Below are 22,607 nucleotides of genomic sequence, written 5' to 3'. Positions count from 1 at the left end.
AATGGCAAACTACTCCAGTCTCTTGCCAAGAAAACTCATTCACAAAACAGCAACATTATATATTAGGCACCGAGCACTGATAATATGAAAAAAAAGGCAAAAAGGAAAACAAACCAAAGTAGTCCCTGTTCTCATGAAGCTCACAGTCTAATTAGCCTTCTAGAGTCCCATGCTTAGTACACTGGTCAGAGTTCTGAAGTTTTTCAGTGTCTTATTTCTATGTTCTTGTAATTGTCTATATGACTGGTCTGTTTCTGCTAACTTCACCCTGCATCAGTTTATCGAAGTCTTCCCAAATTTAATGAAAAAAAAAATTCTTGCTCTTCCTTGAAAGTGAGCTTTACTGGGATTTCTAGTGACTAGCACCTGACAAGTTCATAATTGAATATGGCTAAATTTATTCCTAAGTCAGCACTTTTATTTATTGGTCTGTTCACCTCCCCCAAGTCTTGTCCAGAGCCTTCCAGGGCTAGGGAAATGGCATGTTTACTTTAAAAAGCCCTCAATCTTTCCCAATACATTCTTTCCTAAGACTTAAAGAAAGGTCTCTTAGCAAGAAACAGATTCCTATGTATATTATAATTGATGAATGCTGGAGAATTTGTTGATCCTCTCAACAAGAGGTTCTGAATATTATAGAAATGCCATATAACTTAGGGAACTGCTTTGGGGCTTCACGTGTCCTTTTTTCCCTCCTTGTTTCCTCCCCCCAAAGTTGGACATGGATCTTTATTCCCTAAGCACAATCTTTCACGATATAGTTTTGCTGATACAAATGAGAACTATTAATGGGAAGGACATGTCCAGCCCTTGTCAGCCACCAAGGGCTTACCCTGATTGCCAGTGGAAGAATCTCGAAGGTACAGCAAGTTCTCCTGGTCACCCTACCAAGGCCACGTTTAGATCTTGCTTCTAGGCATCACTCATAATTCTTGTTTCTCACCTTTGTTGACTCTTTGGTCCAGTCAAATTGGCCTTCTAGCTATTTGTATAGACGTGCTCTATTTCCTGATTTCATGCTTTTGCAAAGCAGTAACCATGCCCCCCCAAAATTCTAGAATGTATTGATTTCTCCCCTCTACCTCATTGAATCCTGAACTTCCTTCCAATCAGACCTCAAGTGCCATTTCTTACATACATCCTTTTCTAATTCCTTTTCCCACACACACAATTCCAAGGCTTTAATGCTTTTCCATTACTGAAATTACTTTATGTATATTTGACTTGATTTAGCAGTAAACTTGTAATGTAAGCTCATTGAGGTTGAGCCCAGGTACAATTTCTTTTTTGTCTTTCTCCATCCCCATGGCCCATCACCCTATGCATCACAGGGACTGGATACATCTTTCCAGATCTGAGTATGAGAATGATGAAGATAGAGATCTCTCTGCTTCTCTCTTTTTTGTAATTAAAATAATGATGATGATGACTGATGATGACAATCTTATTGACTGCTTCGGGTCATGGAAATGAACAGTCAGAGACCTTAAAAGACCATCAAGCCTAGCCCTAAAGATGTCTTTCATGTCGAGATTAATTGAAGGAATCAGAGATATTTAGGGTGGAGAAGAGGATCCTGGGAGCCTTTAACAAGCCTTTGGTCAAGGGATCTATCAAATAGGGAATATAGACTACATGGTTGCTGAATGCCTTTTCAGCTCTGGCTCTTTAGTATTCTTGGGATGATTAGACTTATTCCCCTTGGCCCATATGTCAGAAGTAGGAGCAAAAGTTGGAATTTATAATTTAAAGGAAAATTTCAGCTTAAATTAAGATAAAACCTGCCTGATGGTTATAGCTAATGTGGAATGGATTACTATGGGAGGTGATAGTCCCCCCCTTCACTGAAGGACTTCATGTAAAAGTTAGGTGACCATTTGTTGGAAATGTTGAGGTACACTAGGTGGTACATTGGGTAAGAGTATTGGATTTGATGTCAAGAAGACCTGAGTTTGAATCTAGCCTCAGATACTTCCTAGTTGTGTGACCCTGAGTAAGTTGCTTAACTCTGTTTACCTCATCTGTAAAATGAGCTGGAGTAGGAAATGTTAAACTACGCCAGTATCTCTGCCAAAAAAAATGGGGCCACAGAGGACCAGATATGACTGAAACAACTGAATAGAACAGAATTCAAATCTTCTCTCAGATGCTTAGTAGTTATGTCACCTTAGCTTCTTGTACCTCAATTTCCCCATTCATAAAATTAGAATAATAATATAGTTCCTGGCTAAAGGGTTCTTGTGAAGATCCAATTCAATAACATTTGTACAATATTTTTAAAAACCATGTTCATAGCCCCCAGATTCAGAGACCTTGCTCAGACCATGCCATTTCTGTTCTTTTGGACTCTGCAGGATAACCTCTGACAAATACTAATATCTTTTTAAAGTTCAGCTTAGTAGGCATGGCCTAATACTCAGTGTGATTTTATGTTTTAGCTAGGTGGAATGACCATTTCCTGAATCCAGCTTGACAGGAGCTAAAGGTTGTAAGTAGATTTCATTTTGGAGGGAGAAACAACCAATCCCCACCCTCCCAAGAAAAACAAACATATTCTGAAAACCAATTAAAAATGTCTGGAAGGGCTAAAATATGGGTAACCTTCTAAATTAGGGTCCTGAGTTAGAACAGTCTAGGAATCCTAACTGAACTTCTACTTAGCCACAATACTGGCTTAGTGATTTTTTTAATTAAAAGGAAAGCTTCTTATTTGGGAAAGATTAGAGATGGGGGCGGGGGGGGGCTCTTGGTTGCTCTGCAGACACAGAAACATGCCAGATGGAAAGTGGCTTTCTGGTCTAATGGGCATCAGCCTTGCTAGTGTGACAAATGACCATTGGTGTTTGGGGCTTCAGAAATATGTCCCTCGTCCAAAAGGAAAAAAAAAGTAATTTCAAATGCCATTAGCAGTGAAATTCAGGAGTGGTGTTCTTTTAAGTGGCAGGACTGGGGCATTCCAAGGGAATAACTGAAGTGAAGTTCCACAGAACCTTCTTAGGGAAAAAATCTAGGTATACAAAGTGAAATATATGTGTTTCCCTTCCTCTCCCTTTCTCCCCCTACCTTCCTAGCATTCTGGTTGGAAGCTCTCTTTACATTCTGCTCTCATGAGAACTACTGTGATGCTTGTGAATCACATCCAGACTCCCTCATTCTCTTTCCTTATTGCTCAAATAAAACTAACTATTGAAAATGATTTAGGTGTCAAGTTCCATCCAGGGATTCAGTGAGAGCAGACAGGTTTTCTTTTCCTTGTCCAACTTTTGGTCCCATTTTACTTAAGATTTGATGAGAAGGGGAGGCAGCTAGGTCACTCAGTAGATTTAGAGTCAGACCCAGAAATTGGAAGGTCCTGGGTTCAGATCTGACCTCAGAGACTTCCTAGCTACGTGACCCTGGGCAAGTCACTTAACCTCCATTGCCTGGCCCTTATCACTCTTCCGTCTTGGAACCAATACACAGTATTGATTCCAAGACCAAAGGTAAGGGTTTAAAAAAAAAGATTTGATTGGATGTTAATTACATTCCAGTTTCTTCTCTGCTGACATTTTTTTGTTCTAATGAAATCTGTAGGAGATTGGGAGATGCTGTGGAAGAGGAAGAATGCCTCTATTGTCTGAATGCTCAAGTGTTAGTGTTCTAGTTTTGTTTACTCTCCATGGTGCTGAGTAGTGTTTCTGGGCAATAGACTGGTCTCAGTTATACTCCCAGTGCCCCAGAGTTGATAACCCAACCCAAGCCATGTCTATTGCTTTTGTTACTCATTGTGGTAGAGGTGGTAGTGGTGATGGGCACATTTCTTTCCATTTGAAATACTTTCTCTTCCTATAGACCATCTCCAGCCTAGAAGGGGATCTTCTTAAACTATCATTCAAGTTTTTTTAGTTAAGTGACTCAATTGGTCCTTTGATATGCATTTATTATTATTATCATTATGAAGCTATTAAGATATGCTATTTGCTCTACAAGATGAAAAATCCATTGGCTAGATTGTCTTTCTAATGAAATAAGAAAATTGTTGGAATGAACAGCTTGGAGGAGAGTGTTAATTAGCCTTTCCTTTTTTTTTAATCCCTTATCTTCCATCTTTAGAATCAATGCTGTATATTGGTTCTAAGGCAGAAAAGGAGTAAGGGCCAGACAAGGGGAGTAAGTGACTTGCTCAGGGTCATACAGCTAAGAATGTCTGAGGCCAGATTGGAACCTACGGCCTCTCATCTCCAGACCTGGCTTTCTAGCCATTGAGCCACCTAGGTGTTCCTGAGTTAGACTCTTAAAAAGCTGCCTATGACAGGTAGCAGACAGCTGACTGGAGCAGTGGGTAGAGTGCTGAACTTGGAATGGAAAAGACCTGAATTAAAATAAAGACTCAGAAATGTGTCAGTCATGATCTGGGGCAAGTCAACCTCTGTTTGTCTCAATTTCCCCATCTGTAAATTGGGCATAATGATAACATCTACTTCCCAAGGTTGTCTTGGGGATCAAATGATAATATTTATAAAGCACTTATCAAAGCACTTAGCACATAGTAGGTGCTATATAACATAAAAATGTTAGCCATTAAAATGATCATGATCATGCAATATATATACATCTGTGTGACAAAACTCAGACTCAGCTCTCTCTTTCATTCTAGGAGGCTGACTCTCCCTCTCCCTGCCGCCATGCTGTCTCTCATGCCATGAGCATGTTCTGCTTAATCCCTAACAAAATCTCAGCGTCTGGCTTGGTGTCTAGTCATATTAGTCCCACCTGCACTGGGCTGAGGGTAGGGGATAAGGTATAAAATATCTCTTTGATCTGCTATTGGGAGGTGGGAGATAGTTGGCAAAGGGCTTGTCAGGGACCCAAGGGGGAAAGACAGAGTTTCCGTGTAAAACAACCCATGATGATAAAGAACGATCGATTTGAGATCTAAAAAATGAATGCTTGTCTTCTGCCCCGTCTGAGCCCAGCCAGCTTGTGGTTAGTATTCCTTCAGGAAAAGAGGAGACAGAGATGGAGAGGCTTTCATTTAGCAGGGCAGAGTTGAACCATCATTTTCACTCCAGTAATTTCTCCCTTCCTCTGCTTACCCAGGTGAGCAGGTAGCAGCTATGTATGAGCTACTGAATCCGAATGCCCTTTGTTTGCTCCCTTCTCCCCTTGGGGCCAGAGATATTGCTCCAGTGACCGAGTTTGGTTCCTGTTACTTGTAAAAGCTGTTTGGGGAGCAAATAGTGCCAGTGATTCCATATGGCCACGTGAATTTTCATTTCCATTTCCTTTTTTTTTCCCTAGTTGAAATAAAGTGAGTGAATTCAAATAAGCTCATCTATTTAGTCATTAGAGAATGGATCTTAGCTTCTGTAGCAAAAAGCATATAGAAAAAGACTCTGCCAAACCATCATCACACAGAATTTCTGAGTCGAAAGGGACTTCGGTGGTCTTTTTGACCAACCCTTGCCCCATAACAGAACACATAAATGATCACCCAGCCCTCGCTTAAAGACCTCAAAGTCCCATTTGACTCATCTCTGGAAAACAACTCATTTCAAAGTGGAGTGGTTGAGGGGTCAGATAGAAACTTTAGTAGGTCTGAAAAGCACAGGTTTTCCCATTTCTGGATCCCAGTAGCTTTATATATTGAAAAGTCATTTAGACAACATCTGGAGGACAGTGATCAAGATGGAAAAGGCGCTAGAGTTTCTGCCATATGAAGGACCATTGAAAGAACGGGGAATTTTGCATAGAGAGCAGAAGATTGATTTGGGTTGTCTCTGGTAGGAGTGGTGCATTTTGGGTGAGAGTTCTCCATATCTCTCTAGACTCAGACTCCAGCATGAAGCCATTTGGTCTCCTTCATACCTTAAGCCCCTCGATGGTAAGATTGTGTTGCTTTTGGTATTTGTATTCTCAGGACTTAACATAGTTCCTTGTTAATTATATCACATATTTACTCATGAGAGCCATCCTTAATATTTGAATGGCTGTCTTTTGTAAGAAAAAATAGACTTAGACTGCTTGGCCCTAAAAGACAAAGTGAGGAAAAGGAAGAGGAAGAGGAAGTTGGAGATGGAAGGCAGATTTCAGTTCAGTGTGGGGTTTCCTTGTCCAAGATACTGGAATGGTCCACTATTTCCTCCCCCAGCTCATTTTACAGATAAGAAAATTGAGGCAAAATAGGGTTAAGTTACTTTCTCAGAATCACAGAGCTACTAAGTATCTGAGGTCATCTTTGAACTCAGAAAGATGAATCTTCCCTGGTCCGAAGCCCATCATCTACCCACTAGGTCATCTAACTGTACCACCTAACAATTAAAGCTATCTAAAAACCGATTAGACAATCCCAAGAGGTAATGAGTTCACCTACACTAGATGTCTCCAAGTAAAATTTGGATGATCACTTGTATAGGAAGTAGAGGATATTCTTGTCCAGATATGATTTCATGGCCTCTGTTTCTTATCTGCAAAATGAATGGCTATGAGAAGCTGGCCTCTAAGGGTCCTTCCATCTCTAACTCTATGATTCTATGGCAGGGGATGCTCTCAAGAGAGTTAATTCTTAAGTCTCCAGTGTGGGCATTTAAACCTTGGAAATCACCAAATGTTACAAATTAGGGCTTGATTTATTGTTTTATTGATTTTCTAGACTTAAAAGAAGTGATGGAGAAAATATTAATAATGCCTTTAAACTTAAAAGTATGTCATACTTTTATCAGTTACTACCAGCACACCCCTGTTTATGCTATAAATCCCTTAAGTTTCCCCTTGCTTCCAGGCAATTTTCACTGGCATATGTAATATTGTTACAATTCTCTAGGCTTTTGGAAATCAGTCTTAAATATCCATTGCAAATGATATTTCAAAATAATAATTCATGGCCTTCCTAAGAGACCATAAAGCCTTCAAGATACAACAGAAGCCTACTTTTCTTTATTATTATTATTATATCACAATTATATATAATAATCTATATATACACTATATAATTATATAATATGTATCCTATCGTTATATGTATAGTATATAAATATATATTATGCCTACTTATATGTCACAACACTGTCATCATATCACTAATATAATTATATCACAAATTATGAACTTGTAAGCTTTCTGAGTGTCAACATTGTGCTTTATCCATAGGATTATCAGGCAATCAGCAAGCATTTTATTTTATTATTTTTTAAACCCTTACCTTCCACCTTGGAGTCAATACTGTGTATTGGCTCCAAGGCAGAAGAGTGGTAAGGGTAGGCAATGGGGGTTAAGTGACTTGCCCAGGGTCACACAGCTGGGAAGTGTCCCAGGCCAAATTTGAACCCAGGACCTCCCATCTCTAGTCCTGGCTCTCAATCCACTGAGCTACCCAGCTGCCCCCTATCAGCAAGCAAATCGCCTACTAAGTTCCAGACACTGTGCTAGGCATGGTGGCATCCTAAATTCATAGGATTTAAACCTGGAAGATACCCTGGAGAGCACCTCGTTTCACCTCATTTATTTACAAATAGGGAAATGGAGGATCTTAGAGGTGAACTAACTGGCTGAAGGTCAAAGAATGCTGGAAGTGGAGCCCAAATCTTCTGATTCCAAAGCTGCTGCTTTCTCCACCATAGCTTAAGACCCCAAAACCAACTTCTTGTGTGCCTCAGGCTCCTGGTAGAGTGCTTTGCCCATACTATATAGTTAATAAATAGGTATTGAATGAATGAATGATTATGTCCAGATTCACAGTAACTGGCCATGCCATCCAATCATGCTTTGCACACTCAACAACTCCATCACTTTTCAGCTGCTTCTTCTCTGAACCAAATCAGCTTAATTCCTCTGGACAATCTCCAGGAGCACTTTAGGGTTGGTTGTAACATCTGAGCATGGGGGTGGTTGGAGGGGAAGTCCCCCTTAGCCATATGGATGAGGAGGGCTCAGAGCTCTGGTATTATCATGAATGACCCCAGGTCTAGGCTCTCGATGCTAATTGGGTCCTGGCAAACCAAGGACAGATCTGAAATATATGTGTCTCTCTGCCTTATATGGTCATGGTTTGATTATGAAAGCATGAATAGAGCAGCAGGGACAGATTCAGATGTGTGACCTAGAAATAAACATATTCCTTATCCTATCACAAGCCCCCAGAGTAAAACTCCTGCCTCAGGCTATCCGCTGAAAAGCTCTCTTGATGATTCTGGGGAGGGTGGGGGAAGAGCAATATATAGTTCATAAATAGCTGAAGCCTACATGATTTCTTCTCCCCTCCCACCCACTCCCCCCCCCCCAACAAAAACAACATCTGGGGTATTTTTCTTTGTTTTGCCTTCATCTCCAGAGAAGGGTATGAGCTGGAGGTGGGAAGGAGGAGGGAGTGGAATGTAAACTACCACCACATCTGATGAGAACAGGCTTTTGTTAGCAGGAGCTTTTTAATTTTTAAAAATTATTTTTATTTATTTCACTCAATATTTCCCAATTGTATGTAAAAATAATTAAAAATAATTTTTTTAATTTGAACTCTAAATTCTCTTCTTCTTACCCCTTCCCCCTTCTCGAGAAGGTGAGAAATTTTACTTCAGTTCTACATGTGCTGTCATACAAAACACTCATATTAGCCTCCCTGCAAAAATAAATAAATAAATAAAGCAACTCAAAAAGAAAAAAGTTTTAAAAGGTCTGTTTTGGCAGAAGAAAAACAACTTCTTGAACCCATGGGCTGATGGGGATATTATTGGGGATTTAGACACTAAATGATAATTCTAGTCCAACTATCAATAATATGGAATTAGGTCTTGATCAATGATACATGTAGAACCCAGTGGAATTGTGCATCAGCTAAGGGGAATTAGGGGGGTTTGGGGGAGAGGGAAAGAACATGAAATATGTAACTAGGGGAAAATATTCAAAATGAAAAATTTTTTAAAAGTCTGTTTGGATCCAGCCAGATGTTTTTTAGGGAAGGATAGCACCCCTCTTTTATTATTGCCTAGAAATATGACAGACAGCATCTTTGCCATGAAGGAGGAAGTGAAGGCTGGCCAAATGGGAGTTCTTCAAGTGGTGGTTAATAACAAAGAAGTCATACCACACTGAGTAAGGAAAACTTCCATTTCCGTTTTCCCAATCCCTGGGGTGGATTCTTTCCATTTTTTTTGTGGGGGGACCCAGTGACATTATCTCCTACCACACTTGGCTTGCCAAGTTCTGCCTGATAGCAGTTTCTTTTCCCCCTCAAGATCAGCACCACCATATGGGTTTGTCAGTTGGAAGCTATTTTAGCTCAAGGAGCAAGCCTGAACAGTACACATAATAAACACTTGCTCTCGTCCCTTTCCCCCTGCCACTGTCACTTGGTCCCTGGATCCCTCCCTTATGACAAAGAAAAACATCTGGGCAAGGCAAACAAAGTGATTGCCTCTGACAGTGTACGCAGGTATCCATACCTACAGCTTTCCACTTGCCTCCTAACAGAAGTGTGTATTATCTCAAACCAAGATTAGTCATTGTGTTCTGTCTGAATTCTGATGTTTTCAAACTTAATTTTCTTTTTTTTCTTTTGTGTTCACTGTGCATATCTAGCGTTTTTCCAGAACACTCCAAACTCTCCTTTAAATACATTTGAAAAAGGACTGTCCCAGAAACCCAAATTTAGTTTACATATCTGTATGCCTGTTCTTTAAACTTAATCACCCATTCTTGTGTTATATTCTCCAATAGAGGATGTATGTTGTTTTCCATTTTGACCCCAGTGTTTAGTAGAGGGCCCCACATATTTCATATATTTCAAATAGGCTTATTTGATTGGAAGATCAATAAATTTTGAATTCTTATTTTAAAATTTAAATATTAAGACAAAAGATGAAGTTGCTTTAGAACTTGGGACAGGATGACTGGTTCAGTTTTGCTCTCCTCCTTGAGTGACCTACGAGAAGGAAGACTTATTGGAAAACTATTTTTATTTTTGCTCATCAAAAGCAGTGACACAGGAAATTAAGTGGTTTTATAATGGAACTGTATTATGGCAAGAAGGTAGTGTCTTTAATCATTAGGTTGACCAGCGCTCCTGTCTACGGTTTCTTAATTCGTCTCTGCATATTACAACTCCTTGACATTCCCTTGAAGGGTTTGCCAATAATCTCGATCCTAATATGGTGCGATGTCCTGTCACTGTAGGAGGCAACCTGCTCTAAGCCTGTCTTTCCTGTGCTCTTCTCGCCCTCAAAGTCTGACAGCTCAGCTCAGCTCAGCTGGATTCTGGGGGGGAATTTGGTGATACCTCACTAGGGATCGAGTTCAGCCAATTAATTGTCCCACTTCTGAAAGCTCATTGAGGCTCTAATAGAGAAACCAACGTATCTAGTTCAGTCATCTGGCCAGGCCTAAAGTGAATTTTGGCTACATCTGGAAATAAAGTGAAAATTTGGAAGGGATAAATCTTAAATCCTTGGAGACCTCACATCCTTTATTTCTGTGTTATTTCTAATAATAATAGAAGTTCACAAAAAAAATATATAGCATGTTACATACTTGCCTACATACATCTTGTATCTTTCTTCCTCCCTCCTCCCCACCAAAGGAGAATACTGTTTTTCTTGCTAATGGTGGCGATGGTCTTTATTTATACTCCTAGGGTCTATCATAGGACCTTGCAGAGAATAGGGACTTAATAAATTAATAAATTGAATTGAATGAAGCTTAATCCCTTTAAAAGCACTAAGATCTGGGCCAAGGTATAGGTCACGTTAATCTGTCCTTTAAACTCAAAGTTTTAAATATACTGATTTTTATTTAAACACCAAACATGGATCCCCAGAAGATCTAGTTGCATAATGAATGGCCCCTGGCTCCAAGCCCAGCACCAGTGCTCTCTGCTGAGCTCTTCTGCTGAAGGCGACATGATTCCCCAGTTTGGATTTCATGTCCTTGGCTTGTAAAACCAGGGATTTGCACAAGAACTTTTCAAGCTCTTAGATCTTCCCGTGTCTCCAATTCTTATTTCTATCCATATTACTGTAAGAGAGCTGTAGACAATTTATAAGTTTTCTAATGAATTCAAGGGGCAAAGGAAAGGGGAGGGAGAGAAGAAGGGGAGGAGGAAAGAGGGAGAGGGGGGAGGGAGAGAGAAAGAGAAAGAGAGAGATGGGAGAGAGAAGAAAGAAGAGAGAGAGAGAAAGAGAGAGAGAGAAAAAGGGAAAAAAGAGAGGAGAGAGAGAGACAGACAGACAGACAGAGCTTGACTCCCAAGGAGACATTGAGCAAGTTGTTTCCCATCTCTTGCCTCATTTTGTCCTAGAAGCTATCACCCTTCTCTTTCAGCTCTAACTTCCATGATTTTATGACATTCTATCTGATGAAGAGGAAATTGCTGATTGTAGGTTTTCTTTTATATAGTTTTATCTCTATGAGGTCACATACACTTATGTACTGTACTGACTACTATGTTCTCTGCACACAAGGTCTATAAGGAAGAAATGTAGGCTATATGAGAGCAGAAGAGTGGTTTAGAAGACCATAAAATCCTCTTATAGGAAGTACCACTTGAGGCAAGTCTAAAAGGAAATCTTGGAAACCAAGAGACAGGAGTGAGCAGCTAGAACATTCCAGATGTCAGGGCCAGCCAGTCCAAAGGCATCTGGAGATCAGAGTGTTGTGTACAAGAAACAGCCAAGTGGATCAGAGTTACAGGATCTTAGTGTGTACAGAGAGGAGTAAGGTTGTAAGATTTGAAAATGAGAATGGGGGCAGGTTATAAAGAACATAAAATGGCCAGCAGAAGAGTTTGCGTGATGCCATAGGTAACAGGAAGCCACTGCCATTCACTGAGCAGTGCGATGACCAAGAAGACTAAGAATCAGAAGAAAAAACTAAGAAAAAGCCTTCTGTGGGATGTGGCATCTGAGCTGGGCTTGGAAAGACTTTAACTTAAGCCAGATAAGAAGCAAGTGGGGGCCAGAAACAAGCCAAGAGAATTCAAGTTCTAGATTTTCCTAGTGTTTCCTGATGATGGTTTACATTTGGAGTATCTGTGTCTTACTCTAAGCTCCAAATATTTATTGGTGGGCCTTTGTTAAGCATATACTGTGTGCCAAGCATGGCATCAGACTTGATGGATCATCAGTGTAAATTAAGGGGGAAACATGATAGCATAATGGCTAGAGCACAATCCTTGAAGCCAAGAAGATCTAGGTTCAAATCTTGCCTTAGATGCTAGATGTGTAACCTTAGGCAATTCGCTTCAGAACCTTCCTGAGTCCTAGTTTCCTCATGTGGGTTGGGCTCAGTGGACTTTTCAGCTCTAAATGTACAATGCTATGATCCACTGATCTCATCGTAACTATAGGGAAAGGAAGGTTAGCAAATTGAAGGAATTCAAAAGGATATTCCTGATTTAACTTTGGTATGACTGTGCTCTGAGGCTTGGACCATAGAACTGATTCATATATATTAATTAAAAGTCATTGCATCAGAAGCAACTAGATGGTCTCAGAGGATAGAGGAGCCAGGCCTAGAGATGGGTGCTTTGAGTTCAAATCTGGCTTCACACACGTTCTAACTGTGTGACCCTGGGTAAGTCACAATCCCTTACAGCTATTCTGCCTTGGAACCTATATTCAGTATTGATTCTAAAACAGAAGGTGAGGGTTTACATTTTTTTAAAAGTCAATGCATCCATACATTTGTCCTTTCTGCAGAGTTTCAGCTGGCTAATTTATTTCTTCTCAAACTAATGCTCTGCATTTCTTTCTTTTCAGGGTCGCCATGTTAAAACCGGGCAGCTCGCTGCTATTAAAGTCATGGACGTCACTGGGGTAATGTATCTGCTTATTGTCCTTTTAAAAAATCTATTTACCAGCTCCCCGGAACTTGATGAAGACAGATGCGTTCATTGAGTGGCTTTTGAGAGTTTCCTGTTCAAGAAGAACGTTTCTTGCCCACTTAAGACATCACATCCTTTGGGTTTGATGTACATAATTCCCAGGTAGCAGGAGGAGTTAGAGTCTAAGTTTCTTACCCACAGATGCCTCCAGCCAATTAAGCACCACATGGGGTTATGAGGAGTGATGTAAGCCAGTAATTTACATTTAACATAGTTATCAGTAATTGAGTATGAAGAAAGAAATGGAATTTTCAAGGAATTAAAACAATAATCAAATGAATCAATGAAGAGAATATAGAGGCATATATACATATGTAATATGTAGACAAGAAATATATACATACATATATGTGTGTAAACCTATATATGTATGTGTGTATATCAAAGGAAGATATATAAACTAGATATGCACATACCCACCTATATATGTGTGTGTGTGATATACCAACAAAAGACATATATAATGCATATGTTTGTATACACATGTGTCTGTATTATATATGCATATGTTTCTATATGTGCATGTTCTGATTACTTGTGCATGTATATATGTGAGTTGTTTATATGTATGTATATATTTTCTATATATGTGTGTATTGATACAAACATATACATATATATGTATCTACCCTCTATTGCTACATACACATATATTGGTGGAAATGCAATATGTATGTATATGTATCTACACACAGGTGACTTGGATGGGTATTATATACAGTATATGGATATACTTATCTATATCTGTCTATGTATCCATCTGTCTATCTATCTATCTATCTATCTACCTGTCTGTCTGTCTTTCTGTCTGTCTGTCTATCTATCTATCTATCTATCTATCTATCTATCTATCTATCTATCTATCTATCTATCTATCTATCTATCCATCTGTCTATCTGTCTGTCTGTCTGTCTATCTATCCATCTATCTATCCATCTGTCTATCTATCTGTCTATCTATCTATCTGTCTATCTATACATTTGTCTGTCCATCCATCCATCCATCTATCTGTCTATCTATTTTTCTATCTGTCTGTCTATCTATCTATCTATCTATCTATCTATCTATCTATCTATCTATCTATCTATCTATCTATCTATCTATCCATCTGTCTATCTATCTGTCTATCTGTCTGTCTGTCTATCTTTCTGTCTGTCTGTCTGTCTGTCTGTCTGTCTGTCTACACAATCACTAGGTTTGGGAAGGGTACCCAGAACAGAAGTAGAATGAGGATGGAAAAAGTCTGAGGCTGTAATAGAATGACTATATCATGTAAGGATCTTTACAGGAGAAAATCTGGAGGGTTTTCTCCCCCCACCCCCAATATGACAACTAGCCTCACTCCTTATAATAATTAAAGTCCAATGCTCCTTTGTATACTCTCTTGCTTGGATGAACAAAGGAAAGCTGAAGAATGGAGCTCCTTCTGTGTCTTAAATGCAGTTATAGTGCTTACTCCCATTGCTTTTGTTGGCTTTATTTAAAATATTTTAATGAATTTTTTCAAGAGTCCAGAGGCGAACTCTGTAGAAGTAAAAAAACCTCAGTGGACATCAAAGGCATGTTAATATGTTGCGTATTGTCTTGGGGACTGTTCAGAGAGATCTTTCAGCTATGCCCAGATAAACATATAAAAGTGAAAAGAGAAGAGATTTCAGTTGGACCTGAAAGCGGATTATCCAAGACAAATAGACTTTGAATGGTTCCCACAAAGGTATCAAGAATTCATCAAAGTGAAAGCAGAGGAAAATACTCTCCAAAGCCAAACCACTGGGCTCTCCATTTCAGCTGTTCCCTGTAGATGTTTTGTAGAAAACGCTGGTAATCAGCTGCCAGGATGTCATCTATCACGTGCCATTGTTGGCCTCCCAATTAGTCATTGCTCCCTCATTCGTGATTTCACTTACGTTTGGCCATCTATATTATATTATATTATCCTTATATTTTAACTTATTTCAATGCTCCCTTTTATCTGCTGCCCTTTATTCTCAGTTCCCCATGAAAACTCCAAATGAGAACAAAAGTGAAGTCCTTTAGAGTCCTTGACATTAGATTCACAAAATTCAGAGCTGGAATATATCTCAGGAGTCAAGTAATAAGACCTCATTTGACAAAGACATCCACCCAGGAAAAAGAAATGAGCTGACCAAGGTCACATAGCTTGTAGGCAAAAAGATCAGGTAATTTTAGCATGAAAATAATCATTGCAGCTCACATTTAGATAAGTACTTTGAGCTTTGCAAAACACTTTACACACGTGATCTCATTTGAGCTACATATTAGCATCCTCATTTAATAGATGAAGAACCTGAACCGTAGACAAGTTAAATGGCTTCTATATGTTCAAACACCTAATAAGTTTCTGGGGCAAGATTTGAACTCAGATCTTCCTCACTCACTAGTTCAATACTAAATAATCTATTCACATAGGATAATAGGTAGCTTATTACAGGGGTCCTTAATAGAGGGTCCCTAAATAGATTTCACAGGAGCCCTGAACTTGGATAGAAAAAAAAAAAAGATTATCTTTATGTTTACTTACCTTTGGTTTCTTTTGTAATCTTGGGCAGTTTATTTTCTACATTTCAAACCATGTTTCTGAAAAGGGCTCCCTGGACCTCCAGACATTGCCAGAAGGGGGGGGGCGCTATCCTTAGAGCAAGGTCAAGAACACCTGGCTGCCTGGGACTTCCTCAGTTTATAGTTGTTGAAACTTGAAAGCTCTCAGAGCTGACCAAAACAGAACTAATCCTTCAGCTTTCTGAAACCTTGATCTGAGCCCTCCTCCTTTTTCTTCCCTGGAGAGAGGGGGAGAAAGAGATTTGCTCAAAGTACCTAGTGGACTGAATCACTGCAGACTGGAATGTCTCCATGAGAACTTAAGCTCCCTGACAGCAGGCACTGGGCGTTTTTGTCTTTGAATTCCCAGCTCCCAGGCTGGTGCCTGGTACAGAGAAGCAAGTGTGTGCTGCACTCAGCAGTGCCAGCTGATTGTTAAATCTTCTGAGTGAGAATTTCTGCCTTGGAAATCAACAAATGCTACAAATCAGGCTTTGATTGATTGTTTTGGTGGATGTCTAGACATGAGAAAGTGGTGGAGAAAACCCTTAACAATAATGCAGATTAAACTTAAAAGTGTGTCATGGGGAAAGTTGTTCTTTGTTTGTTAGTTTGGAGGGGGTGGAGAGTCAATTGTTAAGCTTCTCCTAGTACAACAGTGCCTGGAGGGCACACAATAAATGCTTATTGAATTGGAACGCATGTAAATTAGAAAATAAGGAACATCAAAATCAGATCCTGCTCCCTTTTCCAGTAGAAATCCTTTTATAAAGGTATTACCTGCAACAAAATTCGAGCCCCAGAGCTAATGCTGTAAATTAATTGGGAAGTTCATCTGAAACATAGCTAAAATGCTTTCTTTGAGTGAGATGAGTGCATTATAGAGAATATATATGTACAACACACATACATAGAGGGAAAGAGGGAGAGGGAGAGAGACAGAGAGACAGAGGGAGAGAGACAGAGAGACAGAGACAGAGAGACAGAGACAGACAGAGAAACAGAGAGACAGAGAGGAACAGACAGAGAGACAGAGAGAGAGACAAAGAGAGACAGAGACAGACAGACAGACAGAGACAGACAGAGAGAAACAGAGAGAGACAGAGAGACAGAGACGGAGAGAGACAAAGAGAGACAGAGAGACAGAGAGAAACAGAGAGAGACAGAGAGACAGAGAGAGAGACACACACACACACAGAGACAGAGACAGACAGACAGAGAGAAACAGTGAGAGAGACAGACAGATAGAGACAGACAGACAGAGACAGAGACCAAGAGAGAGAGACAGAGAGAAAGAGAGAGACAGAGAGAGGGGAGGAGAGGAGGGAGAGAAAGAGATACTCCTATTTTGTACTCCCTGCTTAACTCTTATTACGTGGATTTTTAGACAAAGGAGCCTTCTCTCCTTTCTGCTCCATTGTTCCATGGTTTCCTTCCACAGGAACTATTCATTCTCCTGCCAGTCCAAGCTGGCCCTGAGATCAATCATAATTCGGATCCTATTTTCTGATGCCATTTTGTAACATATTAAAGTACTTGCAGAGCCATTGGGTTGCTCCATCAGCTTTATGGAAATTCAGGAAAGAATCTAATTGTCTGTCCCAAAGCAAATATTTTCAATTTACAATGGTGTTACAAATAGAACTAGGTCTTCCTGTTGTTCCATGGCAGTCAGAGCTATGCATATAATGGGTTATTCCAAGAAAAGCCCAGATAGAAGCCAGGAAGTCCTCCATCTTTGACTTGACTGTGGAAAATCCCAGCCTGACATCCTGGCTCATATCTCTTGGTGAATGTGGCCAAAGTATATTTCCAGTGGAAAACCCCCTATATAATTTTTGCACAAATACCATTTTCCCGATGCACTGTATGAAACATGGCAAGAGTTTTCACCTACAGATTTATTTTAGTTTGGTGCTCTGAGGAGGCTCACATCTCCCAATCTCAGAGTGGGAAAAGGGCCGCTGAGGACATTTACTCCTGCCTCTACTTGGAAACCCCCTCAAAAACACTGAAAACATGAAGTCATTCAATCTTTGCTTGAGGACTTGTAATGATGGAGAAGGTACCACCCCTTTGGTAATAATAACACTAATGACAACAATAACAACCCTCATATGGTGCTTCAAAGGACAGCTAGGTGACTGCTGATCCTGGAGTCAGGAAGACTCATCTTCCAGAGTTCAATTCTGGTCTCAGGTACTTACCAGCTTACTACCCCAGGCAAGTCACTTAACTCTCCTTGCCTCAGTTTCCTCATCTGTAAAATGAGCTGGAGCAGGAAATAGCAAACTACTCCAGTATCTCTGCCAAGAAAACTCCAAATGGGGTCACAAAGAGCTGGACAACTAATGCTTTAAGCTCCATGAATTCATATTGCTTAATATTTATGAAATTGATCTTCACAACAACCTTGGGAAGTAGGTATTATTATCCCCATTTTTCAAAAGAGGAAACTGAGGCTGATAAAGATAGCCTGACTTGCCCAGAGTCACACAGCTACCAAGTGAGCTGGAGGCAAAACTTAAACTTAGATCTTCCTTCTTCCACAGGTTATATTTTGTCTATTGCGCCATCTGTTGTTGTTGTTCCATTTTTGATCATGTCTGGCTCTTTGTGACCTTACTTAGGTTTTTATTTTGGCAGAGATACTGGAGTGGTTTGCCATTTCTTTCTTCAGGTTATTTGACAGATGAGGAAACTGAGGCAAATAGGGTTAAGTGACTTGCCCAGGATCATACAACTATTATGTATCTGAGGCTAGATTTGAACTCAGGATTCTCTTGAATTCTCTTGACTCCAGGTCCAATGTTTAATCCACTGTGCCATCTAACTGCCCCTGTTATGCCATCTAGCTGCCTGCAATTAACCCATTCCCCATCCCAAGTGTGCTTTCCTTTCCCATTGCTTCTTAGGATTCTAAAATCAACAACCAAATTCTCCTCAAAAAAATAGCTTTAATTATATTAAAGATTACCTCATATCAAAAGGAAATCCATTGCAGCCTCCATCCAATATTCACATTTCTGCCCTCTAGAGCCATACCAAACAAGATGAATCCTTTTGTGTTCCAACTTTTTAAATATTTATGTTTGGCTATCCTCCCTTTTCTTCATTCCACACCCCTAACTCTGCATTACCTTATCTAGGTTAGTCTCTGTGACTGATCCTTAGATGACATGATCTTCTTTTTTAAAAACCCTTACCTTCCATCTTAGAATTGAAACTATATTGGTTCCAAGTCAGAAGAGTGGTAAGGGGCAAGCAATGGGGCTTAAGTGACTTGCCTAGCCTAAGTGACTACAGCTAGGAAGTATCTGAGGCTAGATTGGAATCCAGAACCTCCTGTCTCCAGGACTGGCTCTCTATCCACTGAGCCACCTATCTTCCCCCTGGATGGTGTGATCTCAAAGCACTTAATCATTCTTATCACTGTGCTCTGGATTCTAGTCTAGCAATCTGCTCTAACATTGTGGTACCCAGAGAACCACACTCTGAGATGCAGATGCGGGCTATCATGCAGAGTACAACAGGACTATCTCCACCTTCATTCCTGATGCTATTCCTGTCTTCATGCAGTATAAGAAAGTGTTCATTCTTTTGGCTGTCTATATCCTCTTTTAACAGTTGGGATTTTGAAGAGACGATTTTTTTATCAAGTATTCTATGACCTCTTTCAGGATATGAAACAATGATTGAAACTGGTAGTACTATGAGCTTCAAAGTATTTCTTAAATATTATCTTCATCATAGGCTGCCTCTCCTTTAAAAATAGTCCAGTCACTCTGTGATCAGATCCTGGAATTCTTCCCTCTTGCAAATGAAAGCCTCTGAAAGATTGTCAGCTATCCTGCTGCTTCTAGTTCCCCCAGAGTTTTATCTGTTCTTGAAGCTTTTTTTAAAAGTTGTTAAAAATCATCAGTTATCAAATTAGTCAATACTTCCAGGATTTGTGGTTCATCAGTGTATGCTTCATCGACCAAGTGCTGGTAGCAACTCTTTTAGAGCTTAATAAATGGTATTCAATGATCATTTTGACTTCCACATTCATTACCTGCCTCTCTAAATGTGACTAGGTTGGACCTTGGATGACTGTTCCATTGAGTTCATGAAATATTATTTAAATGCCTACCATGTGCCAAGCAGAGTTCTGGGGATTGTAGAAACTAGGATAAAATAGTCCTTGTCCTCAGGAAATTGATTAGAGAGCTAGCTATAGTGAATCCCCAAATAAACCCCTTCCTTGGATGACCATCTACTAGGTATGCTGTAGTGGGCATTCCTTTTGTGAATCATTGTACTAGATGGCCACAGAGATCCTTTCTGGCTCTCAATTTTTTTTCTTTATGTAGAGTATGAAAAAAAGTAATTTGTAGAGGAGAAGGGAGAGAAAGGCATTAGCAAATGGAGGTTTTCAAGAAGGCTTCATAGAGAAGTTGGCACCTAACCTTTGCCTTGAAGGTGGCATAGTGGCCAAAGAGCTGCCAGGCCTGGAGTCAAGAAGATATAAGTTCATATCTCTCCTCAGAAACATAGTAGCTGTGTGACCCTGAGCAAGTCACTTAACTTCTATTTACCTCAATTTCCTGAACTATAAAATAGGGATGATAATAGCACCTATCTCACATGGGAATTGTGAGGCTCAAATCTGATTATATTTATAAGGCACTTGGCTCAGTGCCTGGCACATATATAGGTATTTTGTACATGCTTACTCCCTTCTCCTTTGTAGAGAGAAATTCAGAGTAACAGAGATTATTAGGAAGGGCATTTTAAGCATTGAGGTTCATTTGTGCCAATATCTGAAGGTGGAATAGGAAATTGAGGGTAGAATGAAAAGTTAGCCCAGTTTGGCTAGATGGAAGAGTGCATGAATGTAAGTTCTTTGAGGGCAAGACTTGTTTGTTTTTGTCTTTGTAGCCCCAGAAGCCAAAGGCACAGAACTGAAGCCTAATCAATACTTACCAAATTAATTAATTAATGGAGAGTAGTGAAAAAGTATGATGTGAGTAGAACTTGGACTCCACTATGTAACCCTTGAGAAGTCCCCTCCCTAATAGCATAATATCTCCCAAGATGTTTTAGTAGATGGGGTATAAAGTAGATATGTTCAGATACATGCTCTGTCTTCAAATTCATCAAGATTCTCCAGATACCTAGAGTAGGGGGTTCTTAAAACCATGAACTCCTTGGTAAATTTGGTAAAGTCAATGGGGCCTTTTTCAGAATCATATTTTTTGCTTATACTCATAACTGAAGAAATACTGGATTTCAAATAGAAGCTAATGAAAATAATCATGTTAAATGTTTCTTCATCCAAAGTCTTACACCCACTGAAATTTATCCACAGACTCCAGGTGAAAAAAACCCATACTCTCTAGCATTCAACCTATTATCATACCTATGGCACATCCTCAGGATTCAACTGCAATCATTTAGTCAGTAAGCATTTATCAAGGCTGGCTAGGAGCTAGGCATTGTGCTCTTCCTAGGGGCAACAAATACAAGCAAAAAGAAAGACAGTGTCTGCCCTCAAGGAGCTCATATTCTGAAGACAGCACATAAAAGAGAGAAACCATTCAGGGTCAGAATGGTGAAGTTGGGAGCTCTGATTCTGAAGAGCTAGGAGGGGAATGAAGGATGATGGCCAGTCTCTACCATTCTCTAGGAATACGCAGGTAGGACAACTAGGTTATGGTATAGTAGATTGAGTGCCAGGCCTGGAGTCAGCAAGTCCCAAGTTCAAATCTGGCCTTGGACACTTACTAGCCTTGTGATCCGGGCAAGTCACTTAATCTTGTTGGCCTCAATTTTTTTAATCTATAAAATGAGCTGGAGAAGGAAATGATAAATCATTTGAGTATCTTCACCAAGAAAGTCCTAAATGGGGTCAGGAAGAGTTGGACAGGACTGAAAAATGACTGAACAACAAAGGAGTCAAAGGAATGAAGAGGTGTTCTAGGATGCTGATAGGTGATGGTCAGGTCATCCTGGCATCACCAGGCAGAATGAGGATCCTTATTACAGAGATTATAATCACTTTGTACCTTGGTACCTTCCTTTCCCACTTCATGAATGTACTGTATGAGCTGCCATCATCTTGAAAGAATCAAATTTGTGGGTTGACAAAGGATGCTGAGCCTAAATCCACTGCTGCGTGTTGCCAATCGCATATTGTGTGCAAGAGGTGGTATGAGATTTCATTGACGAGAAACGTGACCTATCAGGGAAGCAGCCACTCATGTCATGGCTTGTTGTGTGGATCACATGAGATCCCATTCGGTAGATATGCCAGCTCCTAGCTCTTAGAACAGATCTCAGGCTGTAATGATGTTGGCTCAGCATTTGGCCGCTGTCTGCAGTTCCACACCGAGCCTCTCCCAAAGCATACCGTGCCAGTCCCAGATTCCTGACCTTGGCTGTTTACATTGGGGTGTTCCCATGGAAAAATTAATCCCATTAAAACATGTCCGCCATTTGCCCTGCCCTTTTCACCTTTAAACCTGAGTCAACCCCCAGGACTTCAGAGCCCAACATTTGTTCTGCTGCTGGGGCTCTAAGCTAGAGATCAGTGTGGCTATCTTGAGCTCCAGTCCCAGCCACCCTTTCACAAGAGACAGAAATAGGTGAATGATGCCATGTCTCCTAGAAGGTGATGACGTGTGTCATGTCACGAGAGGCAAGATCTTACAAGGTGCTCGTGAACATGACCAGGCTATCCCTCTGGGTTACAGGAGGGCATGAAGACTAGCATCAGAGAATCCTGGCTTTTGGAGTCTGGTCTGATCCAATGGCTTCATCTTACAAGTGAGGAAACAGAGGCCACCAATGGGGAAGAGACTTTGCCAAGGTCACATAAGTAATGAGTTACAGAGCTATTGTTGAAGCTTAAGTTTCCTGACTCAAATCCAGTGCTCTTTGTAATATGCCATGCTCCTTCCAGTAGTGTACTAACACATCCCTAACACACTATTCAGTTTAATTAGGTTTAATTCAACAAGCATTTATTAAGTGACTAAGTGACTTTTGTGTAGGTAGGTATTCTGATAGACCCTGAAGATACAAAGAAAAGAGGACAAGCATTTCTCTCAAGGAATTGCATTCTATTGAGCTGATGTAGTAGTAGTAGTAGTAGTAGTAGTAGTAGTAGTAGTAGTAGTAGTAGTAGTAGTAGTAGTAGTAGTAGTAGTAGTAGTAG

At 40.1% G+C, this 22,607-nt stretch overlaps 1 protein-coding gene across 1 annotated transcript in view; it reads left to right on the top strand.

Moving 5' to 3' along the window:
- Nucleotides 1-22,607, top strand: part of TNIK (TRAF2 and NCK interacting kinase) — a 369,177-nt gene that overhangs the window by 133,540 nt on the left and 213,030 nt on the right. The window contains exon 2 of the mRNA XM_044669552.1: nt 12,726-12,782. Within this exon, the coding sequence (XP_044525487.1) occupies nt 12,726-12,782 (57 nt within the window). The remainder of the gene's footprint in view (nt 1-12,725; nt 12,783-22,607) is intronic.

Source organism: Gracilinanus agilis, chromosome 3, assembly GCF_016433145.1.
Source record: "Gracilinanus agilis isolate LMUSP501 chromosome 3, AgileGrace, whole genome shotgun sequence".
NCBI lineage: Eukaryota > Metazoa > Chordata > Mammalia > Didelphimorphia > Didelphidae > Gracilinanus > Gracilinanus agilis.
Note: the sequence above shows the minus strand (reverse complement) of the source record. Positions and strands in the feature narration are given on the sequence as shown.